At 39.6% G+C, this 18,776-nt stretch overlaps 1 protein-coding gene across 5 annotated transcripts in view; it reads right to left on the bottom strand.

Annotated features, from left to right (window-relative positions):
- dock4b (dedicator of cytokinesis 4b) overlaps positions 1-18,776 on the bottom strand; it is a 114,882-nt gene that overhangs the window by 14,980 nt on the left and 81,126 nt on the right. For 4 of the 5 annotated variants that reach the window (XM_039791595.1, XM_039791596.1, XM_039791593.1 and 1 more), the window contains exons 28-44: positions 18,234-18,309; positions 17,592-17,692; positions 17,285-17,343; positions 16,320-16,468; positions 15,468-15,553; positions 14,048-14,074; positions 13,552-13,647; positions 13,357-13,417; positions 12,200-12,293; positions 11,522-11,670; positions 9,859-9,945; positions 9,536-9,640; positions 9,087-9,228; positions 6,729-6,895; positions 4,749-4,835; positions 3,076-3,252; positions 205-288 (exon numbers count right to left, since the gene is read on the bottom strand). In XM_039791595.1, the coding sequence (XP_039647529.1) occupies positions 205-288; positions 3,076-3,252; positions 4,749-4,835; positions 6,729-6,895; positions 9,087-9,228; positions 9,536-9,640; positions 9,859-9,945; positions 11,522-11,670; positions 12,200-12,293; positions 13,357-13,417; positions 13,552-13,647; positions 14,048-14,074; positions 15,468-15,553; positions 16,320-16,468; positions 17,285-17,343; positions 17,592-17,692; positions 18,234-18,309 (1,747 nt within the window). The remainder of the gene's footprint in view (positions 1-204; positions 289-3,075; positions 3,253-4,748; positions 4,836-6,728; positions 6,896-9,086; positions 9,229-9,535; positions 9,641-9,858; positions 9,946-11,521; positions 11,671-12,199; positions 12,294-13,356; positions 13,418-13,551; positions 13,648-14,047; positions 14,075-15,467; positions 15,554-16,319; positions 16,469-17,284; positions 17,344-17,591; positions 17,693-18,233; positions 18,310-18,776) is intronic. The other variant, XM_039791594.1, reaches the window with a different exon arrangement.

Genomic DNA, 18,776 nt, shown 5'->3' with positions numbered 1-18,776 from the left:
AGTTGAGAGTGTTTTGTCACACACTGTCTCCAAGGTCAGGAATGAACTGGCACGCTCAAGTTCAGTTTCCAGGATAGAGGAAACATGCTGTTACATATATGGTGGTCTATTCCTGATCATCATGTTTTTCGATATTTCCTGCACATTTAAAACACATTTATGAGCATACCTTACACTGAAATGGATACACCTTTTATTACAGACCTGTTCAAACATGAGTTCTCTCAGTCGGCCGATCTTCTCGCCATCCTCGGGGTGATTCATAATGTAGTCCTTCGCGAAGAAGGCCTGCGTGGAGACAAAATGCAGAACATCTGTTATGCACACACCGGGAGCTGAAGCTGTAGGCTTTTTGCACAGCAGTGTTACCCGAATCCCCGCTGGGCTGACACAGTGAATCAGTGTCCACACTTTTTGGTTGAATCCTTACAAAAAACGTTCACGAACAAACTGAGTAAATAACCAAACAGAGTAAACTAACATCCAGCTCAAATGGGGTGTAATGCTCCTGTCTGGGTCTTTCTGCTGTGATATTTATTTCAAGTTCAGGGACCAGAAAAAAAGAAAAACACTGTGTCAAATGGTGCAATCAAAGGATTACTTTTTACTGTGATTTAGTGGCCAATTTTGGTCTCAAATTTTGAAAGCTTTTTTTAAATCATGTTTATTCATGTAATTGTGTCCTGCTACAGATCATGTTTCTTCAGAAACATCAAACGTATTGATTATGGGTTTCAGACTGCACTTTCTATTCATATTTTCAGACATGTCCTTCAAAAAGGCAACAGATATGATGAGAAATGGCCTGACCTGCTTTGAATGAGTTTTTGAGTTTGTGTGTGTGTGTGTGTGTGTGTGTGTGTGTGTGTGTGTGTGTGTGTGTGTGTGTGTGTGTGTGTGTGTGTGTGTCATCCATATATTTAATGCTAAGTTCCCTGCTGTTACCAATGCCATCAACACTTGTGATGTGTATTTAGATTATGGTAAATCCTGTTCTATCTGCTTTAGAGTGCTCAAAGAAGAAAGACGATGAGCCAATGAAAGACCCGGCTCACAATCTGCTTTCAAATCTGCCACGGAGAGAAACGCACATAAAAATAAGGGACTGAATGGTTCGCAAAAAAGATCAGCATGGTTCCTCTCCGAAGGACACAGCTGTATATCACCAAAGACACAGAGGCAGATGACAGTTAGAGAGTTAGCGAGATGCTGCTTCAAACTCACGCACGTCTGTCAAAAAATGCTTGAAACTACGGCTTCTCGACTATGAATCCTCAATAAAACAAGGCATGATATTATTATTCCAGCCAAACATCCTCAGATGGCAATCTTTATCAAGATAGAATATATTAGTGTAGACTGTACATGATATCACGTTCCTCTCTTATTAAACCATGCAACACAGATGGATAAGAAATGATAAAAATACTTTATTGCATAAATGTTATTACACCGTTTATAAGCGATGTACTAAAAAGTGCATATGCAATAATTCCAAGGTAAGAATTCTAAAAGAGAGACCACCAGAAAAAGGCAGCGAAAAGCATCAATAATCTTCTACGATTGATGGAACTGTTTTCGTTGGGCTGCAGGGATTGAGTCCTCGCCATGGAGTAGCTCAGTTAATCATTAGAAAAGTCCAATTAGAAATGGAACGCTGAGGGAGGGAATAAATCAGACAGCATTCCCCCTCAAGGGTTTCAACTCAAACTAAAGCAATAAATCTGAATATTAATATTTGACAATTTCTCCTTCATTTGTAGCCGAGCAAACCTCCACAGCTATCAATCGGTATTACGCGGGGAAATTAATAGATTTATAGCACATTCAGTCGAGTATTGCGTGTGATATTCTGTAAAGGAAAATGAGTGTTGATATCGGTAGCAGTGCGTTTGCTGCAGAAACAGCCCCAGCTGTGTCCATCTCATGCCAAACAATTGCAATATGTCACTTTATATTGTGAATGAAATAGCTGAATGAAGTTGGTGGTCAATTTTTACCCAGGGAAATGCCATTTATACAATTTTATATGTAGAAATATATACATTATGATGCCTACAGTGTATAAAAGTGAGAAAAAAATTCTCTGTAAGTATATTGGAAGCTGAAAATTCCATATTTTTCTAACAAAATAATGGCAGTAAAGGTGGAAAGCACTTCAGCGACCCTCACCTTTGTGGCTCCATCAAGTATCCTACAAACCTTAATAGGCCACTTCTACACAGAGGCACGCTCTTCTGCACAAACCCAATATACTCCCACAACACATACAGTATATGCCCAAACACATGCACGCACGCACGCACGCACGCACGCACACACGCACACACACACACACACACACACACACACACACACACACACAAACCCACACTCGTCTCCTGGTGGAAAAGGGTGGTTGCTATGCGACACAAGCAAGTCACTGAGTCCACTCAGTGTGTTGAGGGTAAAAAATGTTAGATGCCTTTTTCTTCAATTGATCTCCTACTTTACTGTTATCCTTCAATTGTCTACTGTCAAGGAGCTTTTGGAGAAGCAGTAGATGCAAATGTTTGTCAGCGAGATTGACCACATTCAAGTTTTTCTCTACCAATCTGTGTGTCTGTGTGTTACCACTTCAGTAAACAATAAAGCAGCTGCATAAACACTCCCATCTCATTCATTCAGCCATTATAAGCTATCCATCTCGCTACGTATATCCTTCCTCCCACTCCTCTATCTGCAATATTCTGACCTGAGCCCTGTCTGTCACATCCATCCTTCCATCCATTGACGCAACCCCCGATCCATCTTCTTTCCCCAATTCCACCCCCTTCCTGCTCTCCACTCATCTATCCATTCCGTCCATCCATATCATTCAAACCTTCACCCAGCAATTCATGCATCCATCCATCCATCTGTTCATTCGCTCCTCACTCGGCAAACCGATTCTCTGTCCATACGTCTCTCCGCTAAAACCCACCTTCAAGCATCATTAGGCAATTCATATGTCATGGCTCCTCACTCCTGCCACGGTCTCTAAAACCCTCCAACCTTCTCCTCCATCCTTCTATCTATCCATCCATCCATCCATACCTCTTGGTAGCGGGCCAGCCCCCCGTTGACAGCGGCGTCGATGACCCCATTGAGGCACATGGTGAGGGGGTTGATGTTCTGCATCTGCCGGCTCTGACACTGGGTGATCAATGTGCGCAGTTGTAAGTTCTTGTTCTCGATCACCTCGATTGCATTCTCCAGCGGGCTTACCTCCACCTGCCAAGGGGGAGGTTGTAGAAAAATTTAAGAGTTTTAAGAGACCACTTCTTCATGTCTACATTGCTCAACAAATTTCCACATTTGCATGAAAAAAAGTTTCAAAAACTACACGTTCTAAAACTCTGTCCACATTTCTGGCAAAAGCAATAACATTTACACAGTTCTACCTTAATATCTGACTGAAATTGTTTTGGTGGATATCTTATGAAAAAAAACTTGTAAACATATATTAACAAAATAATGGGCACTTGGGGGGCTGTGGAAAAACAAGCTGTAAAGACAATACTGACATACCATCTTTTAAGTTTTAAGTGGTGAACCTGATAGCCAACAGTGGCTTATATACACATCCAGCAGATATGGGGCAACATTCACAGTCCTGTGGAGTCGTGTTTCTACCACATGATAAATCTAAATCCAATATTCGCTCTTAATTTTAATTTGTTTTGTCTCCACCAACTCCAGAGGGAAATATCAGCTCTTTAACTGCTAAATGCTCCACTATGTTCACCAGCTAGTTGTCTTAAATTAGCCATGAAGTGGATATATTTTTTAGCCTTTCCACTAAAAAGTGCTGCCTACGCTGATGAGTGCAGTCAGACTGAACCAAAACAGATAAGCCTGACAGAGCTAGTAGGAAATGCGTAGCTGGTCATAATAATTACTTACGGTTTTATCACTACTTGCGACACCTTTCACATACACGTAGCAATCAAGGCGTTGTTGATATAAACATAATGATTAAAGCAGTTTTAAGTGTATAAGGTGCACACTATATTATTGTAAACACTGTTACTTATGGATGCATAAATACCCTTTATCCTGCATTTCTTTTTCTCTCTGTCTCACACAAACTTAATCCTCTTGCTAATAGAGCTTTTGCCAGCTCTGTATTGTATATGCTATTGCACTGCATAACCATCATAAAATAACACTTGGTTCACAATTCCCAACTTCACACCACGTTCAGCAGCTATGCGCTAAAGAATATGTGCTAAGACCAACAGAGACATTGTGTTATTTTGCATACACTCGACAAAACAGCACTTAAAATCCGCCCACTCCTCAGAGATCTGAATGAGAAGACCCAAGACAGGAAGCTTTTGAAGGGAATTTACGTGTGTAGCAATGATAGTGACAGCTTAAAAACATGGAATAGGTACTAGTAAAAATGTCCCCATACAAAGATCAAATTATTTTTTTTTTTTTAAAGTGGACTTTGGCAATCAGTGCAAAGCAATTCAGTCTTTAGCATGACATCTAATCCTTCCAATGGAGGAAATGAAATGTGTCCAAAAGCCCCAAACTCATGACCTAGGTCATTATTGTTGTTCAATGTAAAGACTTGGATCAATACTTGGGTATTGACTGGCAGTACTCTACATAAATTGCAACCTGCAAAATAAAAGTATATTACAGTGTCCCTTGCGTGAGATTACTGTGTGTTGCAGTTATGTCTTCATGGTTATTTCATCAGAGGTGGTCACACTCACCACCTCTCTCTTCTCTACTTCAAACCAGCGGGAGATGCCTGGGAGACTCTGGACTAGAGTCAGCGTTGTCCTCTCCACCCACAGGCTCTGCATTAACACACAACACACTTATGAGTATTAGCTGATTGCTAAACATATTTATAAAAAAACATAGCTATTTATGTCTGATGTGCCTGATGCACACATGCACTTTATTTCTAGCAGACATCACACTATTTAATTACTGATACAAAGTTGGAGAAAACATGCAGAGCACACGTACTGCCAAACACCCATTTGAAGGTGTGGTTCGGATGTCATGTCTTACATTTCGTATCATCATTCATGTTCCACCACTTACCCTGTCAGCCAGCATTGCTTGTCAATGTGCCAACATCCCACAAGGTCATTCTGACAGCACGCAAACTATGGAAACTCTAGCATTCACTGCAGGCTATTAACACAATAGATTTACACTAAAGTGAAGCACCTACGGTAACGTTCACACTACGTTTGTTGTAAAAACATCTTGAGACGCGGAGAATGGAGAGTAGTTACAATAACTGTAATTTGTGTATTCTATTACTGACATTTTATAGATAAACTCATCCATCAATTTATCTAAAAAAAAAAACTCAAGGTCCACTTACTAGCTTTTTCTGGAGCTTTATTTTGTTAATCTACTGTTTATAAGGTCAAGAATTATCCTTAACTTTTAATCTCAGCAAAAGAGTAAGAGTCTCTATGAGGCTATATTTTGACACAGCTATGCTTTCAAATAAATGCTAATAGCAGCATGCTAACATGCTCACAGTGACAATGCTAACATGCCAATATTAAGCAGGCGTGTTTGTCATGTTCACGTTAGTTTAGCATGCTTTAATTCGCATTATACTAACTTATTTTAAGCTTAGTTTAGAACCCAAGCAAGGACACTTTAGCAGAGCAGATGAGTGCTGACATGCAGCATCGATCCAGTATCCTCAGGGTGAAGAAGGGTCTTCCGACTCACTACAACCCTGCTGCCCTTTATTGATTTTCTGCTTTTTAAGGCAAAAAAAACCCACCTGAACACTCTTAAAAAAATATGTATTATAGTTTAAGAGCAGGAAGTTAAAAGGAAAAGCTGAAAATATTTTTCTGCAGATAGAAACTTCTTGGTTGAATTTTGTAAACGGCTTTCTTTTCTTCTTTATAATGATTGATCCCACCATATCCTGGCTGCTGCACACTCTTGTCACCATGCACAAGTTTATCATACATATTATTCCCACCTGAGGGCCAGAGATATCCAGCCCTGATGGAAATGTGATATTGTGATTAAATTTGGCCAAATAGCTTTGATGGAACTGAGATGAAATGACTGCATGGAGCATGTGTGTGTATATGTGTGTTAATATTTATGAGCCTAATATCAGGGTCTTTGTGGTGTGCGTATGTGTTTAGAGTGCATGAAGCTGTGTGGGTTTGCATGTGTGTAACTGAATCAGGCTGTAAAGACTGCAATTGCACAGTTTTGAATGGTACCCAAGTATAATTAGTGATACCCGAGTCACGATGAATAAAACATGCACTACACACAAACTAATACCTGGGCACAGGTTAAAAACTATCATTACCTACACAGGCTTATGATCGATGAACCAGGTAGAGAAGGAAGGAAATTGAGCTGTTTCACATCGGTCTGTAGTGAAAAAATGCTAATGACCCTAAATGTATCATTTTAAATTCTGAAATATAAAAAAGATTTTTCAGAGCACGGCATTTAGTAGCTTCTCCACAAGCTGTAACAGGCTCTAAGTTCATTATCTAAAAGCTCATCTCCACAAAATTGACAAATTCATTGAGGGAAGAAGAGATGAAAATACTCAAAAGCAGAGAAATGTCTGTGTCACACTTCCCTTTTATATAGTGTGTGTCTACTTTCTGTGCTTTGCGTGTCAGCAGCTGTCTATCTTCATCATCATCATCTTTCTTTCTAGTGAACCCCCCCCCACGTACCTTGAACTCATTCTCCTTGTCTTTGGTGCCCTTGTGAAAGGGCCGGTCATATCTAAACCTCCAGATGTGATTGAACTTGTAGAAGCTTTTGATGTTGTCAGGCACTCCGTCTCTCTGCAGCACATCTTGACTCTCTGGGATGGGGGTTACAGCATAGATCTGCAGGTCTGGAAGCACCGGACGTTAAGGAAAAGTACAAGAGAGTGACAAGGGAAAGCACTAAAACTGACAAGAATTCTTCATTGACCTGAAAGAACATGAGAAATTGCAGATACGCTCACACAGAGGACAAGGGACACACACAGGCAGGGGTTTACAGGGTGGTTAAGTATGTATCTTTGAGATAAGTACATCTCTCCTGCAATCTTGTTTCATTAGTCACACACACTTTTATTTACATCCAGATAGAAACCCTGCCAAGGGTACACGACTGTAATAGGGGCCTTTTGCTACTCCTGCCACACTCCAAAAGAATGCATACGCAACAACACACGTCATGCTGGTACACAATCAGCGCACAAAAGAAGAACACAGAAACAGAAGAACTAAACAGAGAAACAAAAACGCAAAAGAAAGAAAGTCAAGGCATTTTTGTTGTTCTCTTAAACAAGAAATGACAGACACTACAAGACTCGTCATTTTGAGCAATGGAGGAGGAGAGAGGAGCAGGAAGTGATGCAGTGTTTCTCTGCGCTGCTCAGGCTCATCCTCCTCATCATGAGCAACCCAGCTCAGGAGGGACTTGACCAGGGAAATATCAGTTAGGACAGCTACTGTACATTCATTTATATGCATGAGTGTTTGCAACAAGGCTATACAGGTGGGCGAGCAACCCGAGAGGGATTCTATTGATTACATAATTCATTCAAACGATCCCAGTCTTTTTTTCAGTAGGGGGAAGCTCAAACAAGCAAACGTGTCCCATAAATACATAACAAAAAGAAAGCAGAGCATTTTCATCAAGTCTTTCTGTCCTCCATCTGGCTTTCTTTTAGTGCTGCTCTCTAGAGTCAATGTGTCGCTATGCCACAAAGTCTTTGCTTTCCCCTGCCTCTCCCTCTATAACAGTTGTCCCATATATTAGTGTGAATTATTAAAAAGGCTTCCATATTGGACAGATCAATTTGAACACGCGGCATGAAAATGAAGACTTTAGCTCTCAATGTGAGTCGGTGACGTGTTGGTTTCAGAAGCGGGGGCACAAAATGAAGTCAAATACTGAACAAAAGTGGGAGAGCCTCACAGGACTATTGACAGGCACAAAAGTAATTGTTTCATACACCCTCCAATCGTGTATGTCCACGTACAAACATTTGACACTTTCAGTCTGCACACAACAGTGCTGAGGTCTGTTTGGGTATTTTGTAAGTTTCTATAATGTGTGTCCATGTTATGTCCATGTGTCCATAATGTTGCGGATGCCAGGGGGGTTTGTGAGCTCAGGGGCAGTCGGTGTCAAAATTGCTCAGATTTGTTCCAGAGCACCACATGAGCAGAGCCACAACACCAATCTAAAATGTGTACTGTTGCAATAAATGGTTGATGTGACAGTCTTGGCTGAACTTAATTTAAAGACATGTCTATCAAATTTATTATTGTGCTTTTCATAATAATGGTGGTTTAACAAACAAAATGAGAAAGGTTAAGTAAAGCATTGTATTATTAATGTCATTATAACCCTACCCTACCTTATTTGATTGTTGTTTGATTCCAGCATCTTTTTAGGAGAATATTAAAGTAACTGTAGATCTTAGTAGTATCTTTATGTTAAAAAAACTGTCACAACTCAGATGGTAGGGCAGACAGTATGTAGTCTGACAGACAAAACCCAGAGTAAAAATGTCCTTGAAGCACTCATGGAGACCCAGATGACTGTAATATTAAATTTTTTCATTATTTTAGAGCTTCTCTGATCTAAATTATAGAGCCAGAAAAAAATAAAAATATTTTTTTTGTAAGGTTTGTCCCCAGTGAAAATACTGCCTCTACATCTGTATGATTATAGTGTGTTTGATCGTGTTTTCTTGTATGAGATTCTGAATGCAGCATGTGATATGTAGAGCTCTGTGTGTGTGTGTGTGTGTGTGTGTGTGTGTGTGTGTGTGTGTTTCTGTGAATGAGCCTTTGATAATGAAAAGAAAGAGATTGCGAGAGATGGAAGGAGGCATGTAGTATGATAGCGTGTGCTTCGTTACAGGTAATTACGCGGATGCAAACACAAAGCATGCCATCTGTAAGTCTCTTTGCATCTATACTGCGCTGTTGTCATTTCTTATGCAGCGCCGCACATTTCACTGCTCAGCACGGTCCACACTTGTGAATTCATTTTGTATGTGCCTCTTTCTATAGCAAGGATACACTGTGCGTCTGCCTGGTATATGGTCTGGTCTGGCTGGTTGACGTGCTGCATGGCGATGGCGTGGGGGAACTCGTTGAGCATCCGCTGCTGGAAAGCCTCCAGCCTCTCGTAGTCATGGCCGCGGCATACAAACTCCTTATTCTGCAGAGGGCGGGGATGGGGGTGGGGAGCAGCGGACAGCGTGGAGTTAGCTTGACATCTAGTGGTCGCACATCGCAACTGCAGCTTCCAACTGCAAACTCCACCAAGGACATGGCCTGTTACATCATTAAATGGTATTGAATAAGAGTTGCTGAATGTCACCTCACACTGGAGGAGTCTTATATAAGAAAAGTTCATTCTTCCTGCAGGTCTATTTCTCCTTTGGAGAAGGTAAAATAATGACTCTATTGAACTTGCTATTGACAAAGGGGAATAAGACAAAAAAGGAATATGGAGATTTCTTTACCCGTAAGAAGAAAGGAAACTTCTTTCCATAGAAACCCACTCTGAAGAATTCAGGTTCCAATCTTTGCTGGTCCATGATCTTGTCATAAAGAGAGGCTTCCATCATCTGGCAATGAAAATAAAAGGACAGTATTGAATATAATCTAACAGCATGCAACCTGTAAGGGATTTGGTGCGTTGACAAAAGCAAAGTTATTTTAAAGCAGATTAATTAGTAGGTGCAAAATATGAATACAACTACATTTCTTTTTAGTTTTCCTTAATGACCCCATCATCACATGGTAAGACTGTGTCTCTATAGCTTGCTTATTGTGGACAACTCACCCTCATCTTGCTTAAGTTCCTGTAGTCGTAGTAAGACTCATATTGGTCTGCCAGTTCTCTGCACAGGATGATGCCGTTCTCCCAACACTGAAGACATAAAAACTCACACACTTATTCATCCTCATGCTCACTGTGTCCTGTCTCAAAAGAAAACAAATATAACAAAAATCGAGGAACCTCATTAACTAGTATAATATGAACAGAAGGCTTGATAAAAACTCGCTCTGCAGTGGTGCTGTTAAGCTGTATTTCCCCCACTGGATGGCACTGGTGAGTCAACAACATCAAAAATCAAATCTAACCTCTTCATGCAGGTACACGCAGCACCCAGCCATCTTGCTAATTAAATGAAAAGCTTTCCTTTCCTGCTGCATTCTGATCCCTGTGCGGCAGCACCGGCAGATGGCATAGCTTGTGAATGTGAAGGGAAATTGGACTATGAGTAACGAGGGGAGCAGTTTTAATGATTCCGCAGAGCGATGTTATTTCATCAGAGATACTGAAGTTTTTGTGTGTGTGTGTGTGTGTGTGTGTGTGTACGCATGTCATTTTGGAGGGTTTCCATAATGCCACTTTTCCCTGAGAGTGCAGAACAGTGGCAAAGGTAGTTAGGATAAAGAGGGGAGTAGGGGGAGGAAGACAGAAAAAAAAATCTACTTCCTGAGTAACAGAAAGAAAGCAAAGTCTGTGAACTAGTCTGTGAATGCTGCTGCATCCCGATTCAGCAGAGCTCCATTTAAGCTACCAATCTCACGGTTCATTCTTAGCTGCTGCCTAAAAGCAACACACCAATGCAAGTCACGTTTTGCCCGTCTGTCTTGCTGTCATCATGTCCCATAATATTTCTTGAAGGAACGGTGTAGAATATAGTGGGACCATACTGATCTTGCTTTAATTACATCCGCTTAAAGCGAGGAGGTGTGGATGCCTCGAGCCGTTGTCACAGTTCACTACAGGTAGAAATTAAATGTCTGACTCTGACCGCAGGTGACACATATTTCTATTGCTCCATACAGCTTACAGCTCTTCTCTGCTCTCCTCTCTTATGAAGGGATTTCATTTCATGTGAATGACGTCATGTCTCCACTAAACAAGCAGGGAATTCCAGTTCTCTCATCTTCCATTCATGAGTATTAATGTTTCATGAATTGTTAAAGCGTATGAGGTTCAAATTCATGTAAACATGGCTGGTATGTATTTATTCTAAACAAAGCACTATTGAAATGGCTGTGCTGCTTTTTCAATGGCAGGTATGAATGAGAGTTACATTTTACAATTTGCATGAGAAGCTGACATCCAATGTTTAGAAGCCACTTGTCCTGCTTGTTTTGCAGCTTGTAGGTACAGTGTTTCTTTGAGTTGGTACCTACTAAAAACAGAGCTTATATGATTGATTTTTTTCCATACAAAACCCAATCGAGGAAGCAGTAGCTTTACATTTTGTCATGATGTTTCTTTACATAAAGGCGATGGAGGATAATAGCTTGTTGATACCAACATGTCTTAAAGCTGCGTGCAATTATCTTTATATACCCATGGAAAAAGTAGTTCTACAGTGTGCTACAAAAGCGCTGAAGGAAGGAATTGTCTTGTTTCTGTCTAACAGTCAACTAAGGACTGCAAATGTAGAATGTGGGGGGGAAATGTTTGCGTTCAAGCTCACCTTCCCCCTGTCAAAGTTCTGGACGATTGTGAGGTGCAGATACTCTTTTCTTTGCCACTCGCTCTGCATGGGGTAGTTGAGGAACTCTCTGAGCGGCCTGTCTGACCATTCCAGTAACTCATCGTACAGAAGCAGAGTATATGATGCCTCTGAGAAACACACAGACACAGGACAAACAGTCAGGAGGTTATATGCATATTATGGGAGCAGTTCAGAAGAACACATTTGGACATACAAGGATAACAAGCTGAAAGGACAGCAGGTTTACACATATTACCACATACAGTAAGACCTAGGGCTGTACAATTAATCAAATTTGTAATCGCGATCACGATTTTGGCTCCTAACGATCACAAAAACAATGCTATTTTGCACATTATATTTTGCAAGTAAACATTTATTTTGTCTTGTGTTTCGTAGGGGAAGTCAAAAAGTGTTTTCACTGTTGATTTGTTTATGGGTTTGAGTGTTTGTTTTTTTAATTCAATAATTGCAACATCTTTCCAAAAGTCAAAGAGTAATCGTGTTAATAATCATGGTTTCAAAATTGGCCAAAAATAATCGTGAATATTTTTATCCTCCATAATTGAGCAGCCCTAGTAAGACAGCAATAACATATCTCCCACTCATGCTAACACCTACACTCACAAATACTGAATGTCATTCCTTTTGACGCACCTGTGTAGTTTTGTGCTTTCAAGTGAAGGTCGTACAGTTTGTGAATGTAGCGGATGTACATCTCCTCTTTGTTTAGCTCAGTTTTGTAGAAGTTCTGACCGGAGCAATGGGTGGTTCGGTGATGATTGAGGACAAAAGAATCACAAGAGAGAGGGGGGAAGAGAGAGAGTTTGAGATGCAAATGAGGACACATTTTGTTGTGATGATTGTTCGATGGTAGAGGTACACTAATATAGTTCAGCCTTCTGATCAGCAGTGACTTCTGATCCATCTGCCTACACACCCAGGTGCTCTTACAGATGAGTGCACTTACATAAGGACTAAGAACTAGTAGGCAGGAGGGCCTGACAATAGAAAGAACAGAGTTTTGTCTATAAGTCAAAGAAATGTAAGACACCCAAGTATTAAGTAATCAGAGACTAATAATGGATCCTACCAAATACACAACAATAAAAAACAATAATTATGAAAACAGCCTGAACTGAAAAAATGTACTAGCATACATAGCACATATTTTGATTGTTGGATAATTCTTTACCACCAAAAGGGTGGAAACTTTACAGGACTTGTATTAACAGAAGATAAAACATGTATTATGGTTGCTACGCTCATACATTATGTTATAGCACAAATGAAGATTGCTCCAATACTTAAAAAGGTAAGAACTACTAAAAAGACTTAAGCCATTATTAAAACGTCTTCAACTTTATGCAAATAGGGACTGCAGATGAAAATTAGCCTGTATGGCTAAATCTGGCACATTTACATGTTGGACATTGTACTCATGTTGATTAATGTGCACTGTCCCTTTTAAATAAAGAAATCTAAAAAAATAAAATAAAATATTAAAAGGAATAGTTTGATATTTTGAGAAATAACGTATTCTCTTTGTTGCCCAGAGTTAGATAAGATGAATACCACTCTCCTGCCTGTGTGTTAAATATGAAGTAGGAGTAGGTTAGCTTATATTAGCATAAAAAGTGGAAGCAGAGGGAAACAGCTAGCCTGGCTCTCAAGAAGATGCATTAAAACAATCATTTTGTTGAAGATGTGATTTTGTAACAGCCAGAAACAAGTCAGAAATCAGTCACTAGTAACAGTGAAAGCTTATGCAGTTTTAGACAACCAACCAGACTCATGGAGTAACTGCTACTCACCAGTAAGCTGACAGTACATCCAATCTTTTTTCCATCCACTTCTCCTAGCTTCATACAGTCCCTGTGATAGAAACATTATAAAGACATGCAAAGCTATGACTTAAGTGGCGACGAAGAAAAAAATAATTCACAAAGCAAATTCAAATTGATAAAGCGTGTATGCATGTTTCTGAGAATGTATGTGCGCACTCTCACCTATAGTCCAGCAATCTCTCCATTAAGCGAGTGACGGTAGCAATCAGAGAGATTCCACTCTCCCTCCAGGTCTCTCTCTCAATCTTCTTCAGCAGGCTGGAGGACAAGATAGAGAGATGTTGAGATCAAAAGAGATAAAAGAGAGCGAATGGGAAAGGAAAGGTGATGGGAGGCAATAAAGAAGAAGAAATTAATACAAAAGAAAAGGAGGCGAAGCAAAGATGAAATCAATCCCAGTCACACCAGTGTCACCTATGCTTGTTGGCCTGCCTGTGGGAGTTAACAAAATAAAATAAACAAGGTGGCTAAAATAAATAAATAAATCACAATATCTAATATACTGTTTTGCCACCTCAATAGATTTTTAGAATTGATTGGTTATCTCAATTGGACATACACATCACAGCCAAAATACTGCCAAAATAGCTTTTGGCTGACCCTTCCCGCTGTTCCCCCTCACACAGACATAGAGAGAACAAAGAGGAGAGCGTCTTACCTAGGGTACGGACCAAACAGAGGAATTCTACTCCAGGCGGGAAGCATAGGCGGAATAAATTAATATTAATATGATTAATATCCGCACACACTCACACACGTTAGTTAAGGGGTTAGTGGAGTTAGTAGGAGGAAAATAAATTAAGAAACTAAATAGAATCAATAAATCAAATAGGCAAGAAAAGATTAAAGTAGGCTAAAATCATAAACATAAGAATTAAAACTAACTTGTGATCTGCATTCAGGCTGAATTAGATACTGGCATTTTAATAATATTTAATAATGATTCATAATGCATAATCAGATTATACTGCACAATATATGGTAAATATAGATATGTAGTTTTAATAATATTCAGTGATATTACAATGTTTTTTTTTGTAATGTTTCACATGTAAAGAATGGTGGGAAACAGAATGATTGACTATGAAAGACAAAGGGATAATTACAGTAGATGTATATTGATAAAATACTTATCAAGATCACACTTTGATTCACATCTATGTGATAGTAAAAGAGACATATAGTATGTATGTGAATCAGAAAAATATGGCTTCATTAAATGCAATAATGTTTTTGGAAGCTAAGTTGAAATGTAGGGCTGAGTCCAAATATAGTAGTCCTTTGTGAAGGTTGACATAAAAATATGAACAGGCACAAAAATAAGCAGGGACACGGACACACACACACACACACACACACACACACACACACACATTGCGTGAGCACATACACTAAGCATGCAGGAGCACAAACCTGGTGACACAAGGACAGTGTGGACAAGGACAGGCCACAGAGGAGGTGAGATTGAAGATGAAGGTGAATACTGATCACTTACCTCTCATTGTTATATTAGCAATGGACCCAATCTAAATAAAGAACTACCCACTGCATTTTTCTTTTCAATTTAAAAAAATGTAGTCTTTATTAGAAGCATGTTCTGTAATCAATCTTTTTTTCTATTCATGTAAAAGAGCATTCCCATTAATGCTGTTATATGTGTACTTTGGCTGACAGGCTTAAAAGCTCTTTTTCAATGAGGAATATTTAGACATATCTACTTACAGATAAAGCGGCCCTTTTTACTGAGGCAAACAAGCAGCGAGATGCAGCCTGCCTGATGAAGCCTTCTGTGGGCCGCATCATTTAGGTCATCAATGAACAGCTATTTTGTCTGTTAGTGGAAATTGGTGTTATCCCTGTATCCTGAACTGGCTTCTTTATTTTGGCCTTTACTGTGACTTTACTGTTAAGCTCATTCTTGAGTGGCTCCATGGGACACATTATATTAACACACTGGCCACCTCATTCAATCCTTTTTCCTTTAAAATCCTAATTAGACAAATGTAAGTAAGTATGTACCCAAGCGCCCCTCGTCCCCATATTTTCTGTTTCTATTGCTGTTCCTTTCTCAAACTCACATGCTGTTGAAGAGCTCCCTGTACGTCTCATCTCCCTTGCCCTCAGACATCAGGCTGTCCAACTTGTCGATCAGCTTGGCCTCCACCTGTGAGAAAGAAAAAGCATTTCAATCTCAAAGGGGCTCCCGGTTCAAAAGATACTGATACAATGACTGAGAGGAAGAGCGGCAGGGGTGTTTTAGAGATTAAAACTGAACAGTGTGGGGGATCAAATCACTTCACGTCATGTCATGTCAAAGTCAGTCACGCGGCAAAGTAAAGGCAAGTGCCTCTGACATGTTTTTATGGTTTATGACTTAATCTTAATGAAAAAGTGTATCGCCAACACCAGAGTGCAAGATGGGGGGGAAAAAAAGACCTTTGGATATTGTTAGGAACTTTCATTCGCATCACCACTCACCTACATTATTTTATCCTGCAAAACAATTTTACATTCAACACATTTATGTGTTATCTATAGTTTTTACCTACGAAAAGTTGATTCACTAAAGCGGTTTCATGACATTTACAACAACAATTATGTGAAAGAGCATCTGCTATCATAATCAAAATTACCTAAAAGCTTGGCCGTAGCTTGGTAACTTAGCTACACTGTAGCATACCCTAACTTAAAAAAGAAAGATTCCAATGTTTGCAATTATGATACATTTATGATGTAAGTTAAAATAATATTTATTGTGAGCCAAATTATGAGGAAAGCATAATATATTTGCTTATAACAAAAACATTGTGAGATTCTAATTCTGGTGACTTTTGACTGACTAGAGTGAAGTTGCCAATGACCTGTGCGTGTAAGGGTTAAACTTGCAATTAAATATGAGTTTCCGGGTTCTATTTTTAACAGCAGTTTACTTGTTTGAAATTGCCACTGCGTCTCTGCTCCCAGTCCATCATGTCATGGAAGATGGGGATCATGACATTCCTCAGATCAGGCTGAGGCACCAACGTCACTTCCAGGAATGGACCAATCATCGCTGGGATGAAGTTCAACTTGTGTTCTCCTGCGAAACAGAGGTCAACATACAGTCGAGGTTAGGCTCTCACTTCATCCCTGAACACAGCGTGTTGTTGATTTCAGAGGCAATTTGGCCAACTCTGGAACGCAAACTACCACAGGCTGCTCTGATAATTTGGTTTAAGTGCACTGCACTCCAACCAAATTGATGCAGTATTTTAATAATAATCACAGCGCCTGTGTTACTTCAAATGTAATAATGATTGTGGAATGACTTGCATTATATTGACATCAAATAAAACAAAAATAAAGTGACTGTAAAATGTATTTCAAATTGGGCAAAAACACACTTGAATACACATAATAACGCTATAACTTAATATAAAAACAAAAAATTGCACAGATTCATACCAGACAGAGAACAAAGGGTTGAGAGCACCCAGCTGGTTGCCATGGTGACAGATAGTTGTTGGCACAAAGAAAAAAAGGCTGAGAGTTTTGTTTAATCAGTCAACAAAAGGCAAACAATACAGAATGCATTTGTCTTTACGTTCTCTGATGTTAGTGCGTCACACAGACGTCAAGAACACTACTTTTGCATCAGAATAGGAATAAATATGGAGAATTATTACAGGCGTGTTATTATATATATATGCATGTAAAAGATACCTACTGCTGGAATGAAAGACCGACAGTTGCCTTGACAGCACTTTATTTGCAGCACCGCTTGGATCAAGTTAAATATTAAATATTACTTACTACTATGTCTTTTCTAAAAAAGACTCTCATTGGATGTAGGAGTAAATTTAGGAATAAAGCAGTCCACGTGAACCATGTGCATTAAAATTACTTATCGTCTTACCTAAATTCTGCCACATGCTGAAGATCTCACAGCCCATCATCACCCTCATGTCGCCATATCTGCATGAAAAAATATAATGGCTAGAAATATGTGCCTGCTGCAGGTAAATACAGAGAGAAGCAGTGAGAACAGCCTGTTAAGTAGTCATTATTCTGTATGTGGCCTACAGTATACTTTGAGTGTGTGTAACCGTTTTGACAGAGAATGGGAGCAGGACAGGACATGGCTCATTATAGGCCATTGTAACACATGCAGCAATGAATGCCGAGTGTGTGTACATACGCATTTGCAAACAAACAGAACTTACTTTTCTAGTATCTTCTTCCTCTTGGAGGGAGAGAAGGACTCCAGCTGAAGACAGGGCTGGTTGATAAATATTACAGACAGATAGAAGTACGAGTCCCACACCTGAAAATGACAGCAAAAAAAAATAGCATTGTGTCAATGCTGTGCAAAAACATCCTCCTTCAACTTGACCTTTCAGGGAATTTAGGCAGAAAACTAGATAATATGCCTCAGGTAGCTGGATTTGAGTTTTCAGTGGTTTGTTGTGGTACAAACTGTACAACAACAGCTGTTAAATTCAGTCACAAAAAAAATATAACGCTCCTTTAAACACCGTCATTTTCCCGCTAATTCTATTGTCTGCCTCAAGCTTTTGGCTAATGGTTAGCTCTGTTTAATGTTTGTGTCTCTGTGAAGGCTTTTGTTTGGGTGATGAAAAAAAAGAAAGTTCAAGTATATTCAGCTTGAGTATCAAGTAGCACTGTAGCATTGCTCAGATCGCACACACACACACACACACACACACACACACACACACACACACACACACACACACACACACACACACACACACACACACACACACACACACACACACACACACACACACACACACACACACACACACACACACACACACAGAGATGTTGACAGAGCCGCCTACCTTGTAGTCAAACTTGTCATTGAGGAAGTTTTTCCTCAGAGCGTCAGACAGGTAGAGGACAGTTGTGATGATGACACTAAAAGAACAAGAGAAAGAGAGGAGGAGGGGTGTTAGTGTTATTGTGTTAGCTTGCAGGTAAATGCATCACCATGAACTATTCACAGACTATTCAAATGGCCCGTTTGTAGAGTGATAGTACAGAGGTGAAACTGAAGACACATTTGCAATTACATCCCATGATGATGAGGGCCAAATATAAAAACCCAAGGGAAACACAAAAACGAGAAACGTGGCACTCTCGTCTCTCTATGACCTGAAGTTGTGAAGTTCCAGTCTTCTGACTTTAAAGAAACATTTGTGAGTTAGAGTCTGTAGTAGATACAAGCATGTCATTGACCTTTATGTATCAGATCGATGCACTACATCTGATCTGAGAGCACTACATCAGAATTCCCATACATTTTCAGCAGATAATAACTTAACAATAATATTTCTTTGGATGTCGACAATTCAGTATTTTACTCTTCTCCTTGTCTTTGTACT

Source organism: Perca fluviatilis, chromosome 23 (genome assembly GCF_010015445.1).
Source record: "Perca fluviatilis chromosome 23, GENO_Pfluv_1.0, whole genome shotgun sequence".
Taxonomy (NCBI): domain Eukaryota; kingdom Metazoa; phylum Chordata; class Actinopteri; order Perciformes; family Percidae; genus Perca; species Perca fluviatilis.
This window is presented reverse-complemented; position numbering and strand designations above follow the sequence as displayed.